The sequence below is a fragment of the Lampris incognitus genome, chromosome 13, assembly GCF_029633865.1.
Source record: "Lampris incognitus isolate fLamInc1 chromosome 13, fLamInc1.hap2, whole genome shotgun sequence".
Classification (NCBI taxonomy): Eukaryota; Metazoa; Chordata; class Actinopteri; order Lampriformes; family Lampridae; genus Lampris; species Lampris incognitus.
Genome location: NC_079223.1, coordinates 25,853,577 through 25,878,001, shown reverse-complemented (window position 1 = coordinate 25,878,001; position 24,425 = coordinate 25,853,577). Strand labels below are relative to the sequence as shown.

The window sequence follows — 24,425 nt, the reverse complement described above, 5'->3', positions numbered from 1 at the left end:
TGACCGTGAGACATCCTGAATAGCCGCTTCACGGTTCTAACAGTAATTACAGTCTGCAGATAATGAACCAGCCTGTAAGTGGAGGCAAACAGATTATCCAATGCTTGCTGAACTCGCTGGTTTGTGATGGTTTGTGTTATTATGTGTCATGGTTTTATAATGTGGCGTTTGTATCCTCGTCTGCTGTCTGGCCTCCTAATGGAGTCAAAACTACCATTTTTCATGTTATACAGCCGCTTGTAAACATCTTGGGTTTGTTGCTTTTATTGTATAGTTCTAGTTATTTTCAAAAATGGGATTTAAATGTTGTCCTTTCTTTTCTGCTTTTTTTTCCATAGTATTGTCACTTTACAACCGTCTCGTGGTCAAGTGATAATGGTTTATTTAAAATCAAAAATGGTTGTACATAGAGTCATCTTGTGTCCAGGACTCGAAATAAATCCTCCTCACTGCTGTTGGTTGGACAAGAATAACTGACTAATTCCTTAAATTCTGAAACACACTATTCATAACAATACATATATTTAATACGACATAGTCCAGAAATGACTTCTATTGATATGATCTGTTTTCTCTCTGAGGCTGTGAACAGTTCAGCCCTATCTGATTCAGTCCGGTTTGATCCAGTGGCGGAGCTGGGGAGTGCCTTCTTGGGCTCTAGCCCTGAATGTTTTCTCAAAAGCCCCAAATCTTTTAGGTTTTTAAAATAGCTTAAACTTTGTGTCAATTCCCCTCAGTCTCGCTGACTCGACCGGCAAATCAATGGAGCAAAAGTTCTAGTGCTGGTGAAATATTGCCATCAATATCACAGAAAGTTGAATCCGTTCATATGGACGCAACATTTATTGAGAGAAACGTTTCATCCCTCATCTAACTGAGCTCTTCAGTCTCAACTGACTGCAGGTATCCCTACCCTTATAAAGAATACAGTTGCATAATGACTGAAAACAATGATCAGTTTCATATGCAAGTTGCTGTGACCATTAACTAGAGTTACAATGGCCACTTGTACTATTCACAGAGGATTTGGGAATGTTTGCAATCACAGCATTGAAAGATGGCAAGAGATGTACTCTTAGGCACCCCCTTAGTTCAGGGATGGTTGTTTCCTCTTCACACAGATGGGCTCTTTGACTCCCCGTTCCAACCTGTGTTCCTTCCTATCAAGGATGTGCACATCCTCATCCTTGAAAGAGTGGCCACTGGCCTGTAGATGGGTGCAGACTGTGGAGTCCTGGCCTGACACATTAGCGCTTCTGTGTTGTGCCATCCTCTTGGCCAGTGTCTGTTTGGTTTCCCCGATGTACAAGTCACAGCAATCCTCCCGGCACTTAACTGTGTACACTATATTGCTCTGTTTGTGCCGGGGGACCCAATCCTTAGGGGTGGACCAATTTCTGGCACAGTGTGTTTTGGGGTTTGAAAGCAACTGTGATACAATGTCCCCCGACACACGGTTTACAGCCTGTTCAGATATACAGTAGTGACTAAAATAAGTATATATGATTTGCGTCTGTGGTCATGAAATCCTTTGAGAGAGTGGTGTTGTCCCATCCGAAGGAAATCCCAGGTCCCCTGCTTGACCCCCTGCAGTTTGCCTACCGATCATACAGCTCAGTGAAAGATGCAGTCAACATGGGATTGCACTATGGCTTCCAACACCTTGACTCCCCATGGACATACGCAAGGGTCCTGTTTGTGGACTTCAGCTCAGTGTTCAACACCATCGTCTAGGATATCCTCCACTCCAAACTCACCTGGCTCACTGTACCAGCCCCCATCTGCCAGTGGATTAAAAACTTCCTGACAGACAGGGGGTAGCTTCCACCTTCTCAACACACTCTCCTCACTTTTCAACACATTTCCATCTCTATCCTTGATCGCCCTTACCTGCTGCCCATCCTTCCCAGCTCGGTCCCTCTGTCTAGACAAACGGTACAAGTCCTTTTCTCCTTCCTTAGTGTCTAACCTGTCATACAACTCTCCATACGTCTTTTCCTTTGCCACCTCTCTCTTCACTTTATGCCGCATCTCCTTGTGCTCCTGTCTACTTTCTTCATCTTTGCCAACCTCTTCCTCTGTATACTTTGCTGTACTTCCTCGTTCCACCACCAAGTCTCCTTCTTCCTTCCTCTGTCCTGATGACTTAGCAAGTACCTTCCTAGCTGTCCCCCTCACTATTTCTGCAGTGGTTGCCCAGCCATCTGGTAATTCTTCACTACCACCCAGTGCCTGTGTTAACTCCTCCCTGAACTCCACACAACAGTCTTCCTTCTTCAATTTCCACCATTTGATCCTCTGCTCTGCCTTCACTCTCTTCCTCTTCTTGGTCTCCAAAGTCATCCTACATATCACCATCTGATGCTGCCTAGCTACATTCTCCCCTGTCACCACCTTGTAGTCTCCAATCCCTTTCAGATTGCCCCTTCTACATAAGCTATGGTGTTGGTATATTCTGTATATTGTATACTTCAGGTATAGTGTGTTGGCCCTGTGATGGACTGGTGGTCTGTCCAGGGTGTCTCCCCGCCTGCCGCCCAATAACTGCTGGTATAAGCGCCAGCATCCCACACCCTCAATTGGGATAAGCAGCTTGGATAATGGATGGATGGATGGATGGAAAGCAGTTAGGTAAAAGGATGTACAGACTGTATAAATCTTGGTATGAACCCAGCTAAAATAATACTGAATAATAAAGGAGCCACATGACGGGAGTGATGGCAGTTTTTTTGTTCCATTGGTTTAAAATGTCTTCAGTCACGTCTGTGTTGAGTGACTCTTGAATGACTGACTGACAGTCAAAACTACTAGTCAAGAGAAGAAACGTTTGTTTCTTCATTCAAGAAAATGTGAGTTTTCTGCTGCAACAGCGATATTGTTTTAAATGGACAGATTCAAGGAAACAAATCAATGAATCCATAAACAGCGTAAAGATCTGAAATGTTGATGTGATTAAGTGACTCTGTCACCACATCAAACCTTCCTATCCAGCCTGACGGGGCCTGCTCCATCCAGTCAAACACTGTCATCCTCTGACACCTGATGGCTTCCTCTGCTGGCCAGCCAATCAGAGCTGAGGACCAGCCAGCTGCCCTCTGATAACCTTGACAACAGCAGATGAACTTCCTGCGGTGTGAGATGTGAAGGGTTTAAAAGAAGAGAAGTTGTGGAGGGTTTGATCAGCACCTGGTCCTGACACCCAGACAGGAAGTGAATCTGAATGTGTTTCTGTTCTTCATCCGCCTCCACCCCCCACACTCTCAGTTCTGCTCCTACACTGAGATATTCTGAACACTTTATGAGAATAAAAATCCCATTTTCATATAAGTGTTGAAGAGGAAAATGAAATGAAATCCTTGTTTTCTTTTGTTTTTTAAACCCTATGCTTAATGAAATCAGATTCTTGGTTTTGATCACAGCCCTGCTAATAGAAAAGCTGTCATCTAGGTGAACAGTATAGACAATACAAAGGAAGCAACAAGGAAATGCTATTTTCTTGACTGGAAAAAAATGTGGATTTTTTCCCCCACTATATGTCTTGAGTTTAACGCTGTAGATAGATTCTGTGTTAGTAAAACCCTGGGTTATATGTAACACAAAGTTAGCATAGTTTAGCACTAGCTGTAGCCTAGCATTATTAACCCTGGCCTGGTTTAAGTACAATAATAGAAGTGGTTCATTTGTCATTTGTTTTTTCACTGTTGTCATTTATTCCAGTTCAATTTTAAAATCCTACAATATTTGAATGAGTTTCATGAAAGTCACTCAAAAAAAAACCAAACAAACAAAAAACAAAAAAAACGAGTGACTGAAGTCACAGGGGAACTCCATTGTCACTGGTTTCCTACATGTGGCTGAGAGAGAGAGAGAGAGAGAGAGAGAGAGAGAGAGAGAGAGAGAGAGAGAGAGAGAGAGAGAGAGAGAGAGAGAAATGGAGTGATTTGATTCCAGCACAACTTTGTTTTTATTTCAAATCTTTCTACGATTCAGACAGCAGTAACCCGAGATAAACACCATATGATGACCAAAGAAAACCAAATGAAAACACGTTTCACATTCACAGTAGAACACCACACACACACGCACACACACACACACACAAAACTGAGATGCATTTTTAGACGCTTATTCAAGGAAATTCCATGTGTATTGGTCTGCCCAGTGTAGAAAGAGAGAGAGAGAGAGAGAGAACACTGAAGAGACTCCCTCCTAAATCACCCCCCACACATCCTCATACCCCCCTCCACTACAGACCCTTCTATCACTGATCCCTGTTTCTCTCTGTGGCTTTGACCTTTGACCTCCTTCATGTGGGTTAGGGGTCATGTTTGGTGACTATTGGTGTGAGTGTGTTTGGATCAGAATGTCCGTCTGGATGAGGAGAACTTAAACAAGGAGGAGGGAAGGAGGAAGGAAAGCTGGAAACAGAGACAGAGGGAGGGAATAGTAAGATGAGACAAAGAGAGGAAGAGGGCAAAGAAGAGTGGAGAGAGGGGAGGGAGCCGGGGAGGAAATACATACCTCCTCCTCCCCTTCAGCGGAGGAGAACACTGACGACAGGAACAGACAGAGAGAGAACGAGAGACTGTGTGTGTGTGTGTGCATGTTTTAAAAACTGATTTGACAACAGAGAAAAACTAGGAGACAGAGAAAAACTAGGAGAGCAGACGAGTGTGTAGAGAGAGACGCACACAAAGAGGGAGAAGGAGAGAGAGTTTTCCATCTCATACTGGGAGCACCGGTCCAGAGCGTTCAAACTTTTGAGAGGTAGGGGCGTAGGCAGGAGGAATCCCTCTGTTCTCAGACTCTAAGAGGAGACGCTCCACTGTGAGAGGTGAGAGAATTCTGAAGGAGGAAGAGAGATCAGAGAAGAGACAGGATGGAGTATTGACCTGCAGGAGAACAGCATGTAGCATTGGAGGATGATTGGCGTCTAGACTTCCTATTCATACATGAGTTGGATTATGCAGATCCACCCATCTTGATTGCACCGGCGCCCAGCCTCTGATTGGACAGCTAAGTACAAGAGGATCCATGTGGTTTCTAGGACAACGTGTGGTTGATTGGCGGCTGTACCTCACCGCTGAGTGCAGGGGCTGGATGTGACAGTAGACGGGGACATATGGCAAGTTACCTACTGTGCTGGGGGGGAGGGGCGTTGGATGACAGGTACATTTATGACCCCCCCTACCCAGCAGTGTACCGGTGAGTGACATCACAGGGTCATTGTTTCTGTCTGTCTGTCTGCCTGCCTGTCTGTCTGTCTGTCTGTTTGTTTGTTTGTTTGTGTGTCTATCTGTCTGGGTGTCTGTCTGACTGTGTATCTCTCTGTTTGTCCGTGTGTCTTTGTGTCAGTCTGTCTGTCGGTGGTCTTTATGTTGTGCTGCCTGTCTGTCTATGTGTCTGTCTGTCCGTGTGTCAGTCTGTCTATCTGTGTGTCTGTTAGTCTGTGTGTGTGTGTGTGTGTGTGTGTCTCTGTCTGCGAGTCTGTCCGTTGGTCTTTCTGTTTGGTTGTATGTCTGTGTATCTGTCTGTGTTTCTGTCTGGGTGTCTGTCTGTTTGTGTGTCTGTCCGTGTGTTTGTCTATTTTTTCTGTGTCTGTTTGTGTTTATGTCTGTGTCTGTGTATCTGTCTGTCTTCTCTTTCTGTCTGTCTGTCTGTGTGTGTGTCTGTCTGTTGGTCTTTTTGTTGGTCTGTCTGTCTGTGTGACTCTCTTTCTGTGTGTCTGTCTGTCTTTCTGTGTGTCTGTCTGTGTTACTATCTGTCTTTCTGTGTTACTGTCTGTCTGTGTGTCTGTCTGTTTGTGTTTCTGTCTGTGTCTATTTGTCTGTGTGTCTGTCTGTCTGTGTTTCTGTCTGTGTCTGGTTGTTGATCTGTCTGTCCTTCTGTCTTTGTGGCTGTCTGTCTGTGTGTCTTCTTGTGTGTCTGTCTGTCTTTTTATCTGTGTGTATTTCTGTGTGTCTAACTGTCTGTGTGTCTGTCTGTGGGTCTTTCTGTTTGTCCGTCTGTGTCTGTCTGTTTGTCTGTGTGTCTATTTGTTTGTGTGTCTGTCTGTGTGTGTAAGTAAGTGTCTGTGTTTGTCTGTTTATGCGTCTCTGTCTGTCTGTCTGTCTGTCTGTCTCTTTGTCTGTCTCTGTCAGTTGGTCTGTATCTGTCTGTGTGTCTGTCTGTGTCTGTCTATTTGTCTCTGTCTGTATGTTTGTGTTTTTGTGAATGGTAAATGGAGTGCATTTATGTAACTCTTTTCTAGTCTACCAACCAATCAAAGGGCTTTACAGTGTATGCTTCACATTCACCCATTCACACACATTCATACATTGATGGCGGAGGCTGCCATGGCAAGGCGCCAACCAGCTCATCAGGAGCAGCTGGGGGTTCAGTGTCTTGCTCAAGGACACTGCAGTACGCTCTCTGGAGGATCCGGGGATTGGACCAGTGACCTTCTGGATTACTAGATGACCCATTCTACCTCCTGAGCCATGTCTGTGTGTGTGTGTGTGTGTGTGTGTGTGTGTGTGTGTGTGTGTGTCTGTCTGTCTGTCTGTCTGTATGTCTGTCAGTGTGTCTATCCATTTGTCTGTGTTTCTGTCTGTGTGTCTGTCTATTTGTCTGTGTGTGTTTGCGCGCACGCACGTGCGTGGGAATGTGTCTGTTTGTCTGTCTGTGGGTCTTGTCTATTTGTGTTTCGTTCTGTGTCTGTCTGTCCGTGTGTCTGTCCGTGTGTCTATCCATTTATCTGTGTTTCTGTCTGTGTGTCTGTCTATTTGTCTGTGTGTGTGTGTGTGTGTGTGTGTGTGTGTGTGTGTGTGTGTGTGTGTGTGTGTGTGTGTGTGTCTGAATGTGTCTGTCTGTTGGTTTTTCTCTTGGTTTGTCTGTCTTTGTGTCTGTCTTTCTGTGGGTCTTGTCTGTTTGTGTATCTTTCTCTGTGTCTGTCTGTTTGTCCTTGTGTCTGTCTGTGTGCCTGCCTGACTGTGTGTATGTTTCTGTCTGTCTGTCTGTGTCTGTTTGTTTGTCTGTCTGTCTGTGTCCATTTGTCTGTTTGTGTGTGTGTCTGTTTGTCTATTGGTCCGTCTGTCTATCTGTGTGACTGTCTGTGTGTATGTCTATCATTCTATTCGTCTGTCTGTCAGTCAGTCAGTCAAGTTGCATTTTATATAGCCTGTCTGTTTGACTGTTCGTGTGTCTGTCTGTTTGTGTTTCTGTCTGTCTGTGTCTTTCTGTTTGTCTGTCTCTGTATCTGTCTGTCCATGCGTCTGCCTGTATGTCTATCTATTAGCCTGTCTGTCTGTTTGTCTGTGTCTTTTCATTTGTCTGTGTGCCTCTCTGTGTCTATCATTTTGTTTCTGTCTGTCTGTCTGTCTGTCCCTATGTCTGTCTGTGTGTCTGTCCATCTGTCTCCCTGAGCGGTTTGGATAATGGATGGATGGATGGATGTCTGTGTGTCTGTCTGTTTGTGTGTCTGTCTGTCTGTCTGTCTGTCTGTCTGTCTGTCTGTCTGTCTGTCTGTCTGTCTATGTGTCTATCTATTAGTGTGTCTTTCTCTCTGTTGATCTATCTGTCTATCTGTGTGTCAGTCTGTCTGTATGTCTATTTGTCTGTGTGTATGTCTGTATCTGTCATTTTGTCTTTCTGTGTCTGTCTATTTGTTTGTCGGTCTGTCTTTTTCTGTGCCTGTCTGTCTGTGTGCTTGTCTGTCTGTCTATTTGTTTGTGTGACTGTCTGTGTTTTAGTCAGTCTATGTGTCTGTCTGTCTGTCTGGTCTTTTCTGTGTCTGTCTCTTTCTCTGTCTGTGTGTCTGTCTATTTGTCTGTGTTTGTCTGTGTGTGTTTGTGTGTCTGTCTTTCTGTTATCTATTTGCATGTTCTCCCCGTGTCTACGTGGGTTTCCTCACGGTGCTCCGGTTTCTTCCCACCATCAAAAAGACATGCATGTTAGGGTTAATACTCCTGTCTGTGCCCCTGAGCAAGGCAATAGAAAGAAGAAGTGGAGTTGGTCCCCAGGTGCTGCAGCTGTCCACTGCTCCTATACAATAGGATGAGTTAAATTCATTGAACAAATTCATTGTAACCAAAAACAACTGTACAATGACAAAAGTAAAGTTGCTTTCTTCTTCTTCTATTTGCCTATGTCGATCTTTCTCTCTCTCTGTCTGTCTGTCTGTCTTTCTGTCTGTCTGTCTGTCTGTCTGTCTGTCTGTCTGTCTGTCTGTCTGTCTGTCTGTGTCTGTGTGTCCATGTGTCTGTGTTTGTTTACGTCTGTCTATTTGTCTCTGTGTCTGTCTGTGTTTCTGCCTGTGTGTGTTTGTGTGTCTGTCTGTATGTCTGTTTGTGACTGTCTGTGTCTGTCTTTCTATTTGTTTGTGTCTGTCTTTTTGTCTTTCCATGTGTCTGTATGTGTGTCTGTCTGTGTGTGTGTCAGTTTCAGACATGGTAGTTGTGTTTGTACCTTGGTGAGTTTTGCTCCATGTGAGTGTTTAAGCGATTTGTCCCTGCAGATGAATAGACGTTATTTGTACAGAATCGTTCATACAAAACATGTAGCTCAAAGTGCTTTACATTTAAAATGGAATAAAAACAGGCAACACAAATTAAGAAGAAAGCAGGTAAAAGTAAAGGTAAAACAGTTGCCCACTGGGGACTGGGGTTCGCGCCCCGGTCTCGTCAGATCCGACTATGGCCGGACTCGATGAAGCAGCAATCATTGGCAACGCTGTCTTCGGGAGGGGGGCGGAGTCGGCTTGTGTTCGTCATGTGAATGCGTCTCTGTGTGTGTCGGAAAAACAGTGGTTCGGCTTGGATTCGCCTTGTCACGAAAGTGGGGAGGCGCTTTCCTTCGAGACTGCCGGCCGGAGAGATGCAGTTGGCGAACGCATGCAATACGAGGGTGGGTGTTTGAATTAAAATAGGGATCAATTGGCCACTAAATTGGGAGAAAAAAGGGAAAAAATCAGAAATAAATTTATTAAAAAAAAAAAAGTAAAGGTAAAAAAAACCCAAAACGCTTCTATGCACCCTTTGTGCACTGCCTGTTGACACCTATGCTCTGTTGGACTTGAACTTAGTTTTTGGCACTTACTTGCGTTGTTGCCTCCTGACTAGATCCTTGCTTGTGTTGAATTAACTCTCAGATGTACATTGCTTTGGATAAAAGCATCTGCTAAATGGAATCATAACATTGTAAAGTGCTTGGCGTTGCAGAGAAAATGAGCCATTTGAAAGGTCAACAAATGAAAAGACATTTAAAGGCATAAATAGTCATTTAAAAACAGCATGTGGGACTACATGTGAGGCACGGTCATCATAAGAAGTTGTGCTAGAAAAAGACTTGGTTAAAGAGATATGTTTTTAAGTGCCATTTAAAAATGTCAACAGAGCCTCCCTCTCTAATATCTTTGGGTAGGCTGTTCCACAGTCTGGGAGCATAGTTGAAAAAAAAAACCCTGCATCTCCAATTTTCTTTTTGGTGGGTTTTTGAGTAACTAGAAAACCAGCAGTAGAGGATCTGAGGGCTTGTGAAGGAATATAAAACAACAGAGAATTTGTGATGTAGGCTGGTCTTAAGCCGTTGAGAGCTTTGTAAATAAGTAGAAAGACTTTAAAATCAATTCCAGAGGATACAGGGAGCCAGTGCAGTATAACTAAGACTGGAGTGATGTGTTCTCTCTTCTTTGTTTTTATTAGCCATCTAGCAGCAGATTTTTGGATAAGTTCCAGCCTCTCAATGGACTTTTTAGGAAGACCAGCAAAAGGTGCATTGCAATAGTTTAATCTATTTGAAATGAAAGCATTAATTAATTTTTCAGCATCTTGCTGGGTCAGGAATGGCCATATCTTGGCAATGTTTGTGAGATGAAAGAATGCTTGGTCACTTTGTTTATCCATTCCATCCATCCATTATCCAAACTGCTTACCCTGCTCTCAGGGTCGCGGGGATGCTGGAGTCTATCCCAGCAGTCATTGGGCAGCAGGCTGGGAGACACCCTGGATAGGCCGCCACACCATCACAGCACTTTGTTTATATGGGACATAAAACCTAAGTCTGAGTCTAAAATAACACCCAGACTTGTTACTTCTGGTTTGATCCAGGAAGTTAGATTACCAAGTGTTTTAAGCAGCCATTCTCTTTTGGATATAGGGCCGACTAATAGAATTTCTGTCTTGTCCTCATTTAGATTAGGAAAGTTATTCATCCATTTATTTATTGCTGACAGGCAGGCAATGAGGGAGCTTAAGACATCTATATCACTTAGCTCAACAGTTATGTACAATTGTGTGTCATTGGCATAGCTCTATGGAAGCTGACATTATGTTCCCTGATGATATCGCCAAGAGGAAGCATGCATAGTGTGAACAACAGAGGGCCAAGGCAGCTCCGTTGTGCAACACCAAAGGTTATGTCATGTTTCTCTGACACATGGTCCCCAAGATGAACATACATTTTCTTCCTGTAATGTTTATGTTTGGAGCCAGTTTAGAACACATTCGGATTGGAACACATTCGGAGAGGCCAACCCAGTTCTCAAAGTGGTTTAAGAGAATTTCATGGTCTACTGTGTGAAATGCTGCACTTGAATCTAAGACAACTAGGGCCGAAACCTTACTGGGATCAGTACTAAGTCTCAGATCACAAACTATCTTTGCGAGAGCAGTCTCTGTACTATGATTAGCTGTGAAAGCTGATTGAAATTTCTCTAGAATATTGTTTTCATTTAGAAAAGTTGTTTAACCGGTGGAAAACAACTTTTTCAAGTATCTTGCCTAAAAATGGAAGGTTTGAGATGGGCCTATACTTGCTTAAAATTCCACAGTCTAGATTGGGATTCTTCAGTATAGGTTTTACAACAGCAGTTTTGAAGGCCTCTGGGAAAACTCCAGTTTCCAGGGATGTATTAATAATTTTCAGGACAGAGTTTGAGATACTATTGAAAACACTCTTAAGGAGTGGAGAAGGGACCAGGCCAAGAGAATAGGACAATGGTTTTGCTCATAGTAACAATCTACAAAGTTCTGGGGTTGGGATGCTGGTGAATTTGCTCATGGTTGCCTGCCTTTCACAAGGGTGAATACAGGGATCGCTGGCAGTTTTAGCAATGCCAGCTCTGATGGTTGTGATTTTATTGTTGAAGAAAGCTGCAAATTCCTCACATGTAGGGTTAGAGGCTTGGCTTAAGAGGTCAGGGGCGGGGGCAGGATTTAACAGTCTGTCAATGGTAGAAAACAGTATTCTAGAGTTATTTTTGTTTTCTGTAATGATCTTGGAAAAGTAAGCCCTTCTGGCAATGCATACTGTATTATTATAGGTGACTATGTATTCTTTGTAAATCCTGCAGTGGACCTCCAGTCCTGTCTTCCTCCATTTTCTTTCCGTTGCTCTAGGTGATCTTTTGAGCGCATGGATAGTGTGGTCTGTCCACGGAGATGTTTTATTGCATAACTTCTTTTTAACCTTGAGTCAGGCAACTTTGTTCAGTGTGCTAGTGAGGTTTTTATTGAAAGCAGTAATCATTTCATCAAGTGAGCAGCTCACATCACATGGATCAAAAGAACTTACAAGCTCAGAGAACTCATTTTCTGCTGCAGCATCTAAGAATTGTTTCTGAACCAAACTTATCTGTGATCCTAGCTACGGATAGGACGCTGTCAAAGAATACACAGTAATGCTCAGAAACAGGGATATGAGACAGTGAGACATTATCAATTGATAACCCTTCTAACATAACCAAATCGTGGATATTGCCATGATGGTGGGTGCCCTCTGTGACATGTTGAGTAATTTCAAGGCTTTCAAGTAGATTCAAGAATTCCTTAGCCTTAGCGTCTGTGCTGTTGTTAATATGAATGTTAAAATCTCCATTTAAAATGATTCCATCATATTTAGTGATGATAAGAGCAGCCAGTTTGGAGAATTCTGGGAGAAATAGAGATAATTGTTTTGTAGGCCTGTATATTGTTAAAATGAGTACTGCTTGTTCCACCTTGACCACAAGCGCAAGCTATTCAAAAAGATAAAAACTTAGCCAGGTCCGCTTTTGTACAGCTAAACTGTTTTGAGTAAATGGTGGCGACTCCGGCCCTTCTCTTTTCTTGTCTCACTGATTGATAGGAGTTGTAGTCTGGTGGATATGCCTCAATAAGAGTTGCATTGCTATTCATCTTTAACCAAGTTTCAGTTAAAAACACAAAATGTAGTTTATGATTTATAATAAGATTATTAAGTAAGAATAATTTGTTAGCTAGCGATCTAACATCTAGCAGAGCTAGTTTTATCGAATAACTTACAGAGCACAAGGCAGTTGGTTGCTGACAGGAAATAGATATCAGATTTGTAAGGGTTGTTGTGCAGGTTGATAACACTTTTTTTAGTCTTTCACTAATGACATGTATGGGCAGCATTGCAGGAGAGTGTCTTTTTGATGTTGAAGGGTTAGCAAGATATACATTGGGTCCCTGCCTGATAAGGGAACAGTCACAAGTATCCTCTCTACAGTAGCAAGGATCCTGTAGAAGTCAGTTGTTATGTTTGCAGGCATTGGTGTCAGCAATGGGGCTGTGTGTATGTGTGGCGGGAGGGTTTGAGGATTGAGGACTTGCTAGGAAGGAGTGGGTGAGTTTGATGCCTGCATTCACCAATCTTTCAATGTTGTTTGTGAATTCCAGCTGGAGGAATGAGGGGGGAGAGGTGGGAAAGTGACCCGGGTATGTGAGAGGACCTAGTGTCATCCAAGGGCTGGCTTAGTGGCTGTAGTGTGGCAGAGTGGTCATCCTGGTGTTGAGACCATTGTTGAGGTGGATCAGCTTGGGGAACAAGTGGGTGCTGATCTGGCGAGCGGCCAGATGGGGGATGAAGGTTGTAGAGGAAGTTGTCCGATAGTAGTTTCACTCCAGTTTTGCTTGGGTGGATGCCATCTCCTTTGAAAACATGTCTGCGCCTCCAGAACAGATTGAAATTTTTGATACATTTTAGTCCTCTTTGATAGCAGGATTTGGAGAGCCAGGTATTCAATCCAAGTAGTCTGCTAAATTTATTGACTCCTCTATCAACTTGGTGGCAGTCCACTGATAAATGCTTGAATTTCTAGCCTGTGGAATAATGCAATCACATCCTGCTTTAGCAATTCTGATTGTTCTCTGTGAATAGCATTCGTCCCTACATGCACAATAATTTGGTTAATTTCTGTGTGATCAGATGGTATTTGGGGGATTTTTTTTCACTATTGTCAGAGACCATTGCACCCATGTTCAGGCTGTCCAGTGAGTTTTCATATGAAATGCATCCATAGACACCATGTACCTACTACCACTTTTGGCCGCTCCTGTTAGGGGTCACCACAGCGGATCATCCGTTTCCATCTCTTCCTGTCCTCTGCATCTTTTTTGTAACTTATATTTATTGGATTTTGCATTTTACAAATCACAGAATCAACATATGAAATAAATCCAGTATTATTCCCATCCCTCCCCCGCTCCCTAACATGTCTCCAGCCCCCCCCCCAACATCCTCCGAAATGACATCAAGTACAAATAAATATACGACAGATATACAACAACATCATTCACATAAACACAGACAAGGGAGGAAAAAAATTAATAATAAAAAAACCCCCCACTCATTTTCATCTTTTTAAACTAATTCGAATTAGACTGCTACAGTTCCGCTCCAACCAAGAAATTATTAGGTTATGAACTATCCCAGTCTGTTATTTGGGTTAGGCTATCATAGTAGGTAAGAAAAGGCCTCCAGACTCTTTCAAATTTATTTGCATTCCCCTTCAATTTAAATCTAATTTTTTCAAGCTTCAGGTAAAACATAATGTCTTTAAGCCATCTTGTATGGGATGGTGGCACCACTCTCTTCCATTTGAGGAGGATGAGACGTTGAGCTAACAAAGTGGTAAAGGCAACCACATTGCACATTTCAGTCGACCACACTGCATCCTCTGGCCTCAATCCAAACAGGGCAACAATGGGCTGGGGTCCAATTGTCATATTGTAAATGTCAGTAAGGGATTCAAAGACCTTTTTCCAAAAAGTCTGAAGGCTTGAGCATGACCAAAACATGTGCAACCAATTTGCAGTGGTAGTCTTACATCGATCATAGGTGGGATCAATGTTTGGGTATATCCTTGCCAGTTTCTCCTTAGTGAGGAGAAACTGGCAACTATCTTGAATTGTATTAGACTGTGTCTAGCACAAGGAGATGAGGAGTGTACTAGGTTGAGAATTGAAGTCCACTTGTCCTCTGCAAAAGACAGGCCTAGGTCTTGTTCCCAAATTGTATTTATTGGTAGTTTAGAGATTGTAGGTTAATAGTGTTAATAACATCATTTATCCAGGAGACGGCCCCTTTGAGACTAGTTTTAAATCCTAAAAGCGCATCTAAGGGGGTGCTTGGAAGGGGTGAAAGCCTTTTTGTACAAAGTGCCTAATCCGAAGGTACCGAAAAAAAATGGGAGTGTGCCAGGGCATACTTTTCTGACAAATACTTGGTTTATATATAAATCTTTAACAACTCTAATGCCATTCCCTTGCCAGGCCTGAAAGCCAGGTCTGACATAGAGGGGGTGAAAAGATGATTTGCAAAAATAAAAGCCTGAAGTGAAGTGTTTTGCAACCCAAAATGTTTGCAAAACTGTACCCAGATCTTTATCGTATGGTTAACTACAGGATTTTCAAAAGAGCCAGCACTAAGTGGTAAAGGGGCCAAGATTAAGGACGGCAGTTTCAGTTTAAAAGATTCCAATTTTACCCAAACTGGAGCTTCTGCACCATCCCTGGCCCACATTATAATGTTTTTGATATTGCTATCCCAATAATAGTGAAGAAAGTGAGGCATGGTCATACCTCCTAACTTTTTTGGCTTTTGTAGAAATGACTTACGAATACATGGGGTTTTGCCATCCCATATAAATCCAATGAGGACTTGGTCCAGTGATAAAAATGTTTTTTAGAAATAAAAATCGGAATACATTGGAACAAGCAGAGAAATCTAGGAAAAATATTCACCTTAATTAGGTTAATCCGGCCAGCTAGTGATAGAGGTAAGGAGCGCCAGCGGTGTATGTCCTGCTTGCACTGCTCGATCAGCCTCTTTGCCTCCTTGATACCCCACTCCGATCCTTATGCTTGCCCATTTTTCCTGCTTCCAACAGGTCAACTTCAAGAACTGACTATTCACTTGCTGCCTAATATATCTCATCCCTTGACTGGTGCCACTGTAATGAGATAATCATTGTTGTTCACTTACCTGTCAGTGGTTTTAATGTTTTGGCTGATCGGTGTATGATTTGACAGATGAAACAGAGGCTCATGGTTCAGGACATTGGCTGACATTGGACCTTAGGCATGTGGCAGCTGGATGAGATTTGTAAATGAACGAAAGACATGGAAGAGAAAGGTGCGAACCTCACCCACCAGCTGGTTGGAATCATAGTGATCTAGAAAAGTAAAATGTACTCTGCTGTTGGTCTGTTGGAGTAAGAGAGTTAAAACAGGACGAATGTGAAAAACAAAGATCCAGATCTTGTCATCTTCTATCGTGTACTGTGACTGATTTCATCTGCTTTCTTATTGACAAGTAATTTACCCCTTAGCTGAGACAGAAAACACATTAATACAGACAGACTGAGAGAGGGGCCAAGGGACAAATACACAGAGACAGACAGATAAGCAGAGACAAATACATGTGTGTACTGGTTCTAGTCTAGGCAATTTGACTTTGACCTAAGAGCAAAACCTGACATGGACTCATTATTAACATGGAGACAGAAAGGCCTCTGGTCTCCAGTCAACTCATTACAGTCATCTGAGCTTAAAGACGATGGGTATCAAGTCCACGACACGCTGATGTGTTTCAGCTGATTCACTCGAAATGCTTTCATCCTGAATGCAGATTTACTGGGTTCTGTGTGTGTGTGTTTGATGTGCACACATGTGAACTTGGATGTGTGTCCTAGAGGGTAGTATTGTTTTTACAAAGCCACATAAGAAAGGAGTAGAGGAAGAAATCTGAAAACAGAAACAAGGAAAATAAATAAAGAAGAAACTAGAGTTTGTTCAACTGTTGAGTGGCTGCTGAGATTTTGGAGGCAAGCCTTTGCGAGATTATGCGGGAACTCTTTCTTCATTGCTACACAGAGACATATAGGTGAGGCTTGGGAGAAGCAGGTTTTTGGTTCAGCAGAACCACCAGCTCTGTTCTGAATATATCCAGAACCAGAACAACACACACACACACACACACACACACACACACACACACACACACACACACACACACACACACACACACACACTGTGTGGAGCTTCCCACTGAATTTCTGATGAAGATCCTGTTTTAAATTAAAACCCTGTTCAGACTGAAGCCTTCAACCTGGACTAAGTTTGACTTTAGAGTTTCTTCATCTGTATGTCTGTCCGTCTCTCTGTCTGTCATAGTGACTGGTGTGGGTTGGGTTTTGGGTAACTAGTTGGCATTGAGTTTTCTTTCTAATTTCACATTTCATAAGGAAGATGAGATTTTATTCTTTCAAGAGTGTGCATTACATTGTGTGTGTTGTGTGTGTGTGTGTGTGTGTGTGTGTGTGTGTGTGTGTGTGTGTGTGTGTGTGTGTGTGTGTGTGTGTGTGTGTGTGTGTGTGTATTGACCGTTTACTCCCAGCTTAATGAACTCAGGACCGACTGAATGACTGATGAGTCTCCGTCAGTGTGTGAGCCCCGGCGGTGACGGTACTTTGACTCAGCAAGCAGCTGTTGCATTTCAGTGTTTGTTATTTTATTTTTTCTTATTTAAATGGAACACTTCCATGGAAAGTTTCCCTGGTCCTTTTGTGTGTTGGGTGACTTTTAGAAAAATAAACATTCTTTTTTTTTTCATTCCTGCCAAAATCCCCAACATGCTGTTCAATCTGACAGCCTCCATTTAAATTATTTTTATGGCATATTTAGTTTAATCTGCAGTCTGCTGGCTGAGTCTCCACTGTGGTCTGAACTGAAACCATCTGGCGGCCCCACCCTGGAAACCAACTCCCAGCCTGTCCTCCTCTCTCTCTCTCCCCCACTTTCTCCCACTCTCTCTTCCTCTTTCTCCCTTGCTCTCCCACTCTCTCTTTCTTCCTCTCTCCCACTCACTTTCTCTGAATCGATCTTGGTTCAATGATGGAAGTTGAAACTTTTTGTGCATGTTAATGTAAAGGAGTGACTATGGCTGATGATGTCACTGTTCATTGTTTAAGTTTTTTCTTGTTAAAAAAAGAGCTGTTGTAAATTTAAAAATTCTCTCTCTCCCTTCACTGCATGTTGGGAGGTTGTGTGTATGAGCATGAGTGAGGGTGTTGAATGAGCTTGAGTTTTTTTGTTTTTTGGGGGGGGGGTAATTCACCATTTTTCTGCTCCTTCCACTTCTCTTTCTACATGGTAAGGTAAGAGCAGTTTACTTTTACTTCATTTCTGGTTATTGGAAAGTGACTGAGTAGCTGGTTGGAGTTTGGTGGTGTGCAGTATGGCGTCCCTTCCTAGTGAGGGTTCGCCTCCCCTGTCTATCAGACACGGGGCTAGAGTCGTGGTTGACACACTTGAACAGGTTCTCCTTGCTATAGGAGAACAGGTCGGCTATGAGAACATCACATACGGCTCTCGGATGAATAAAGCCGTAGTGGCTAGTTCGAGAGGAGCGTTTGGTCCACCTGTTGGTTGAGAGAGGCCTGTTGCTAGACGACACGTTTGTAGCCGTCTCGCGATTGTGTGTGCCATCGACACACCGTGCCAGGCGTACCTCTGTTTATCCGGAACGAGCTCCTGGAAAGAGAACTGAGTCGTTTCGGAAAGTTTGCTAGTGGATTCAGAACATGGATAGTAGAACTGGATACGGCGCCGCCGCTCAGCCTTGCAGCCAATTTTTTCCAGTGGTCACTCGTGGTATTGCAACGAAAAATCCCCTGCGGTCCAAAAGCATTTTCCCCATAGACCACCATCGTAAAAGAGACGCCTGTAAAACTTTTGACAGGACACCTGCAGCTATAATCATGGTCAATTATTACTCTTTGTATTGTATATTTTTAAGCCATGGGGTTTTAATCTTTTCTTTAAATTTCCAAAGCCCAGAAAAATCTTTTCTTTTTTTTGCATGACGTCACGGCTGTGTACGAGCAGTTCTTATAGCCTAGAGGCATGGGGCGTCTGGGTGGTGTAGCTGTCTATTCTGTTGCCTACCAACCCCGTGTTACCTCCAGCTTGGTCGGGCATCCCTACAGACACAATTGGCCGTGTCTGCGGGTGGGAAGCCGGATGTGGGTATGTGTCCTGGTTGCTGCGCTAGCGCCTCCTCTGGTCAGTCGGGGTGCCTGTTCAGGGGGGTAGGGGGACTGGGGGGAGTAGCATGATCCTCCCGCGCACTATGTCCCCCTGGCGAAACTCCTCACTGTCAGGTGAAAAGAAGCAGCTGGCGACTCCACATGTAGCGGAAGAAGCATGTGGTAGTCTGCAGCCTCCCCCCAGATTGACAGAGGGGGTGGAGCAGTGACCGGGACGGCTTGGGGGAGTGGGGTAATTGACTAGGTACAATTGGGGAGAAAAAGGAAATAACAGATTTCTTCTCTGATGTCGACTGGTTTGTTAACCCGGTTATGAGGATTAGAAAAATGGTTGGCTATGAAGAGCTTAGTAAACAGAAGAGCTTTCGATTAAAGAAGATTTTGACTGAACTTAGGAAAGAAAAGTGAGGAAAAGATTCTTTAAATGCACAAAATAAAAAAAATGGGTGATATGGGTATCACCAAAAAGGGGGCCGGATTTAAATTAATTTGAATTTGTTTTTAATTAAAAAAAAATAAAGGGGACCGGAGGATGTGCTCCAATCATTGGGGCACCACACTGCTCAGCTTCCCAGGGAAAGTCTACTCAAGGGTGCTGGAAAGGAGGCTCCGACCGATTGTCGAACCTCGGATACAGGAGAAACAATGCGGATTCCGTCCTGATCGTGGAACAACAGACCGACTCTTTACCCTTGCAGAAGTGCTGATGGAGGCATGGGAGTTTGATCAGCCAGTCTACATGTGTTTTGTGGACTTGGTGCAAGCTTACGACCGTGTAAACCGGGCACTCTGTGGGGGGTACTGTGGGAGTATGGGGTACCAGGGCAGTTGCTACAAGCCACCTGGTCCTTGTGTAACCAAAGTGAGAGCTGTGTCCTCATTGTCGGCACAAAGTCAAATATGTTTTCGGTGCCGTGGGTATGGACTCCACCAAGGTTGTCTCTTGTCTCCGATTCTGTTTGTGATATTCATGGACAGGATCTCAAGGCGCAGTCAAGGTGAGGAGTGTGTCCGTTTTGGGAACCTCAGAATTGCGTCTTTGCTCTTCGCAGATGATGTGGTTTTGTTGGCTTCATCAGAACGCGACCTCTGGCACACACTGGGGCTGTTTGCAGCCGAGTGTGAAATGGCTGGGATGAGGGTCAGCACTTCAAAGTCTGAGGCCATTGTTGTCTACCAGGAAATGGTGGATTGCTCCCTCTGGGTTGGGGATGAGTTGTTGCCTTAAGTGAAGGAGTTCAAGTATCTCGGGGTCTTGTTCACGAGTGCGGGTAAGATTTACAGGCGGATTGGTGCAGCATCAGCAGTAATGCGGATGTCGTACTGGACCGTTGTGGTGAAGAGGGAGCTGAGCCAGATGGCAAAGCTCTCAATTTACCAGTCAATCTTCGTTCCAACCCTCACCTATGGTCATGAGCTTTGGGTAGTGACTGAAATGGTGAGATCACGAATACAAGCGGCTGAAACGAGTTTCCTCCATAGGGTGTCTGGGCTCAACCTTAGAGATAGGGTCAGGCGCTCGGTCATCCGGAGGGAGTTTGGAGTAGAGCTGCTGCTCCTTCGTGTTGAAAGGAGCCAGTTAAGGTGGTTCGGGCATCTGATTCGGATGCCTTCTGGGCGCCTTCCTTTGGGGGTTTTCTGGGCACGTCCAACTGGGAGGAGACCCCTGGGTAGACCCAGAACTCGCTGGAGGGACTACATGCCCAATCTATCCTGGGAATGCCTTGGGATCCCCTAGGAGGAGCTGGAGGGCGTTGCTGGGGAGAGGGACATCTGGAGTGCCCACTTAGCTTGCTGCCACCGCAACCCGACCCCAAAGAAGTGGCTGGTGATGAGATGAGATGAGACACAAAAGGTGTTTTCCTCTAGGAAAGGTTTCACTGTGTTCTTTTCCTTCCTTTTCTTTATTTTTTATGGAAAGTTTGTGGGTAGGAAGTTTAAATATAAATGGAGGATGGGATAGAGGTAAGCGAGGTATGGTAGCTGAGCTGAGTAGAGCTAAAATCAGATTTGCACTTCTTACAGGAGACACAGTTCTGTAGACAATGAGGTAGAGTGGGGAATGAGTTGGACAGGCCAGTTTTTTTTTTTTAGCCATGATACCAACTTTAGGTACCATGGCTATAGCTGCTCTCTTGCAGCGCCTCCTTTTAACAAAAGATTTGACATGTGAAGTGGAGCAGAGCAGAATCCAAGTAGTTCAAGCAACAATTTGAGAGATACCTTTTGTTTTCCTAAATGTGTATGCTTATAATACTGGCACTGATCATTTGGGATTGTTTGTCAAACTGAAAGACAAACAAACAGTTTAATAGTAGCTCAATAACAGTCATGGGAGGAGACTGAAATTGCACTACACATCCTACAGTTGACAGAAACTCAGAAGAGCCTCCTTAAAGACTTGGTTAAGACCATTAAAGACTTGGTTAAAGGTCAAGGTTTCTCTCTCTCTCTCTCTCTCTCTCTCTCTCTCTCTCTCTCTCTCTCTCTCTCTCTCTCTCTCTCTCTCTCTCTCTCTCTCTCTCTCTCTCTCTCTCTCTCTCTCTCTCTCTCTCTCGGTTTAGTCAAGATATTGGGGTCATTGTTTTAAGAACCCCTCGATCCGATCGCTCCAGTGGCTCTTCCTGTTTGTGGCAGTGAGGGAGACTGTGGGTGGAAGGAACTAATGTTGGCTGTAGAGACGGGGGTGTTTAGACCTTCAAAGAGCTGCTGTGTTTCTGAAAGTCTGATTCGGTACACAGTCTCAGGTACCTGTGCTTTGGCAATCTAACAGACTAGTGAGCTGGTTTTCTCGCAGCGCTCCAAGTCTCTGGTTGGCTGTGAAATAGAGACAGCTGTTGGTGAAGTTCATCTGGTGTTTTTTTTTTTTTTTGCTCTTGCTGATTTGTAGGCAGAAGTTATTTCTGACATCAGTGAATGGAGCTATGAAGAAGCAGGAAGGACACACACACACACACACACACACACACACACACACACACACACACACACACACACACACACACACACACACACATTCACACACACAATGACTTCCTAAATTCACTCTCTTCTTGAAATGTCACGAAAAGGGGAAATGTCAGTGAATGAGCGGTTTGATCTGGTTTTGGATGTTTCATTGCTTCACAGAATTGAACATGTATGTTTTATAAAAAAAAAAAACCTCTGATGCCCATTTTGGTCCAGGGGTCGTCAAATTGTCTTAAAGTGTGTGTGTGTGTGTGTGTGTGTGTGTGTGTGTGTGTCATAGGGAGAGGTCAGTCCATCGGCCCCCGGAGCTCCTGTACCCTCAGGCGGATGTAGCGGAGCGTCTGGCTCTGGGCAGCAGCGATGCATTGGCCAACGGCACCAAGGCAGATCTGCAGGCAGCCAAACGCCTCGCCAAGCGTCTCTTCAACCTGGATGGCTTCAAGAAGTCAGACGTGGCACGCCACCTCAGCAAGAAGTCAGTGTGTGTGTGTGTGTGTGTGTGTGTGTGTGTGTGTGTGTGTGTGTGTGTGTGTGTGTGTGTGTGTGTGTGTGTGTGTCTTTTGATATGTTGGGTTGTTATTAGACCTGTTGGTACGTGCCTTTGTGTCTGTCAGCAGCCTTGTGACATTGACCAGCACTAAAAACCAACAGAATTAGTTCTTTATACCTGATGTTTTTCAAATCTAGAATTATGTGTTCAAAAATATCCAAGAGATTGATTGGTCGATTGATTGCTTTCGCTGTTGTTTCTATTAGATGTATGGCACATTATGGTCAGATAAGTTGACTAGATGGCTGGTTGATTCTATGATTGATTGATCACTTCTGTAATCTTTCCTCATGTCTGTCTGTTTGTCCATCTGTCTGTCTGTCTGTCTGTCTGTCTGTCTGTCTGTCTGTCTGTCTGTCTGTCTGTCAGTAATGACTTCAGTAGGATGGTAGCAGAAGAGTATCTCACTAACTTTAACTTCACTGGGTTGACCATCGACCAGGCTCTCAGGTCAGTGCTCTGCCAGCTGCCTTCAACACCAACCAGCAACATGAACCTCAACAGAGCAAACAACTCTCACAAACATCCAAGTAAAATGAAAGCCAGTGAGCTGTCTGGGATCAGCTTCAGAGATTGTGTGTGTGTGTGTGTGTGTGTGTGTGTGTGTGTGTGTGTGTGTGTGTGTGTGTGTGTGTGTGTGTGTGTGTGTGTGTGTTTGGATCGGGTACATAGGTTGTGTGTTATGTGTGTTTGCTGGTCAGTTGTAAGGTTAACTGGATGTTTGTGTTGAACTCAGAGTGTTTCTGCGAGAGTTTGCTCTGATGGGAGAGACTCAGGAGAGAGAGAGAGTCCTGTCTCACTTCTCCAACAGATACCTGCAGTGTAACCCCCAAACCATTCCCAATGAAGGTAGGGTGTGTGTGTGTGTGTGTGTGTGTGTGTGTGTGTGTGTGTGTGTGTGTGTGTGTGTGTGTGTGTGTGTGTGTGTGTGTGTGTGTAGAGAGATTTTCTGACTCAGATGCAAAAACTGTTCTGTGTCTTTTTTCATATATTTTTATGCCTTTATGTGAAGCACTTTGAATTGCCCTTGTGTATTAACTGTGCTATATAAATAAACGTGTCTTGCCAGTGTGCAGCATTGTTCCTTCATATTGCATACTTTCTGTCCTACCTTCCTGTCTATGTGTCTCTCTGACGTTGTCTGTCTCCCACAGACAGTGTTCACACGTTGACATGTGCTCTGATGCTTCTCAACACCGACCTACATGGGCATGTGAGTAAATGAATGAATGTTCAACTTTCTGTTGTCATCCTGCCACCTTGTGGCCAATTCCATTACTTTATTAAAATCTTTTACATATAAAACAACAGACCAAAGGGTGTGTGTGTCTGTTTGTGTGTGTGTTTGTGTCTGTGTGTCTGTGTGAGATAGAATATTGGGAAGAGGATGTCTTGCAGTCAGTTCATCTCCAACTTGGAGGGCCTCAATGATGGAAAAGACTTTCCCAAAGAACTGCTCAAGGTACACGCACGTGCGTACACACACACACACACACACACACACACACACACACACACACACGCACACACACGCACACTAGTTTGATAAAGCTTGGATGTATTCTATACTTATGTTTTTATATTTGTTACATTTAAAGACAAAGTTAATCTGTGTCTCACCTATCACTCAGACGTACCCTAATCTATGCTCCTCTCTGTGTCCACACTATGGTCATTAAGTGTGTCTGTGTTTGTGTGCTTGTGTGTCGTGTGTGTTCAGGATATGTCTTTGCTTTGTATCTCACATAAACAAGAAACTGACAGTCTCAGCTCTGCAATAAGGAGCAGACAGGAATCAGTTTGGTTTGGGTTCATCTCATGTAGTCAGATCTCCATCTTGTCAAGCTGAAGGAGGTCTGGAGAAATTCCCATCAAACAAAACAGGGATAAGGAGACCTCAGAAATCCTTAGGCAGCCGTTTGATTGTCTGAGTTTAGAAATGCCCACCTCTGGGAGTGGCACCTCTGGTTAAGTTACCTGTTTGGGTAATACATGTTTACTTCTTCATCTTAGATAACAATAATAATTAAAAGTTGCAAGCAGTGATGAACGGGCCCTCGCACCTCACGCATGTCGCAGGGAGTGGCAGCCATGGTAATGCTAGTGGACGTTGGTTGACACTGCTCTGAATGTTCTGGATTATCGGGCATTGTGTGAATGGGTAAAATATTAACTGTGTAGTACATGGTGCTGGACAGTACATGGTGGAATTTGTGTATACATCTGATGAACAGTGTGTCCCTTAGGGTTCAGTTCCTGTTGCCTGGTGTTATGAAGTAGTGTTATGAAGTGAAGCCAAGGTAATATATTTCATGTAACTCAAATTGTTTGTCACATAAGGCTGACAACTTTTTGCCAGTAGGTGGTGCTATAACTATCACTCTTCACTTCTTGCTGTCAGTAGGTGGTGCTATACAAGTTTTTCATTAATGCAGCAATACATTTAGTGGAGGTTGTCTGACATGCGTATTAATTTTCATGAATATCGAATGTTGCATGAAGGAGTTAAATATTGCTTCCTGTGTCCACTGTGTGGTGTTACAGAACATCCACTAATTATATGTCAATTGCTGTATATCATGTAGACTACAACATGTA

The 24,425-nt window shown here is 43.8% G+C and overlaps 1 protein-coding gene across 2 annotated transcripts in view; it reads left to right on the top strand.

The window, feature by feature from the left end:
- The window catches only part of psda (pleckstrin and Sec7 domain containing a), a 74,064-nt gene that overhangs the window by 10,349 nt on the left and 39,290 nt on the right, over positions 1–24,425 (top strand). Inside the window, exons 1-6 of one of the 2 annotated variants that reach the window (XM_056291712.1) lie at positions 4,467–5,205; positions 21,558–21,752; positions 22,197–22,277; positions 22,564–22,676; positions 22,982–23,040; positions 23,200–23,289. In XM_056291712.1, the coding sequence (XP_056147687.1) occupies positions 5,123–5,205; positions 21,558–21,752; positions 22,197–22,277; positions 22,564–22,676; positions 22,982–23,040; positions 23,200–23,289 (621 nt within the window). In that variant the 5' untranslated portion in view covers positions 4,467–5,122. Of the gene's footprint in view, positions 1–4,466; positions 5,206–21,557; positions 21,753–22,196; positions 22,278–22,563; positions 22,677–22,981; positions 23,041–23,199; positions 23,290–24,425 lie in introns of those variants that run through there. The other variant, XM_056291713.1, reaches the window with a different exon arrangement.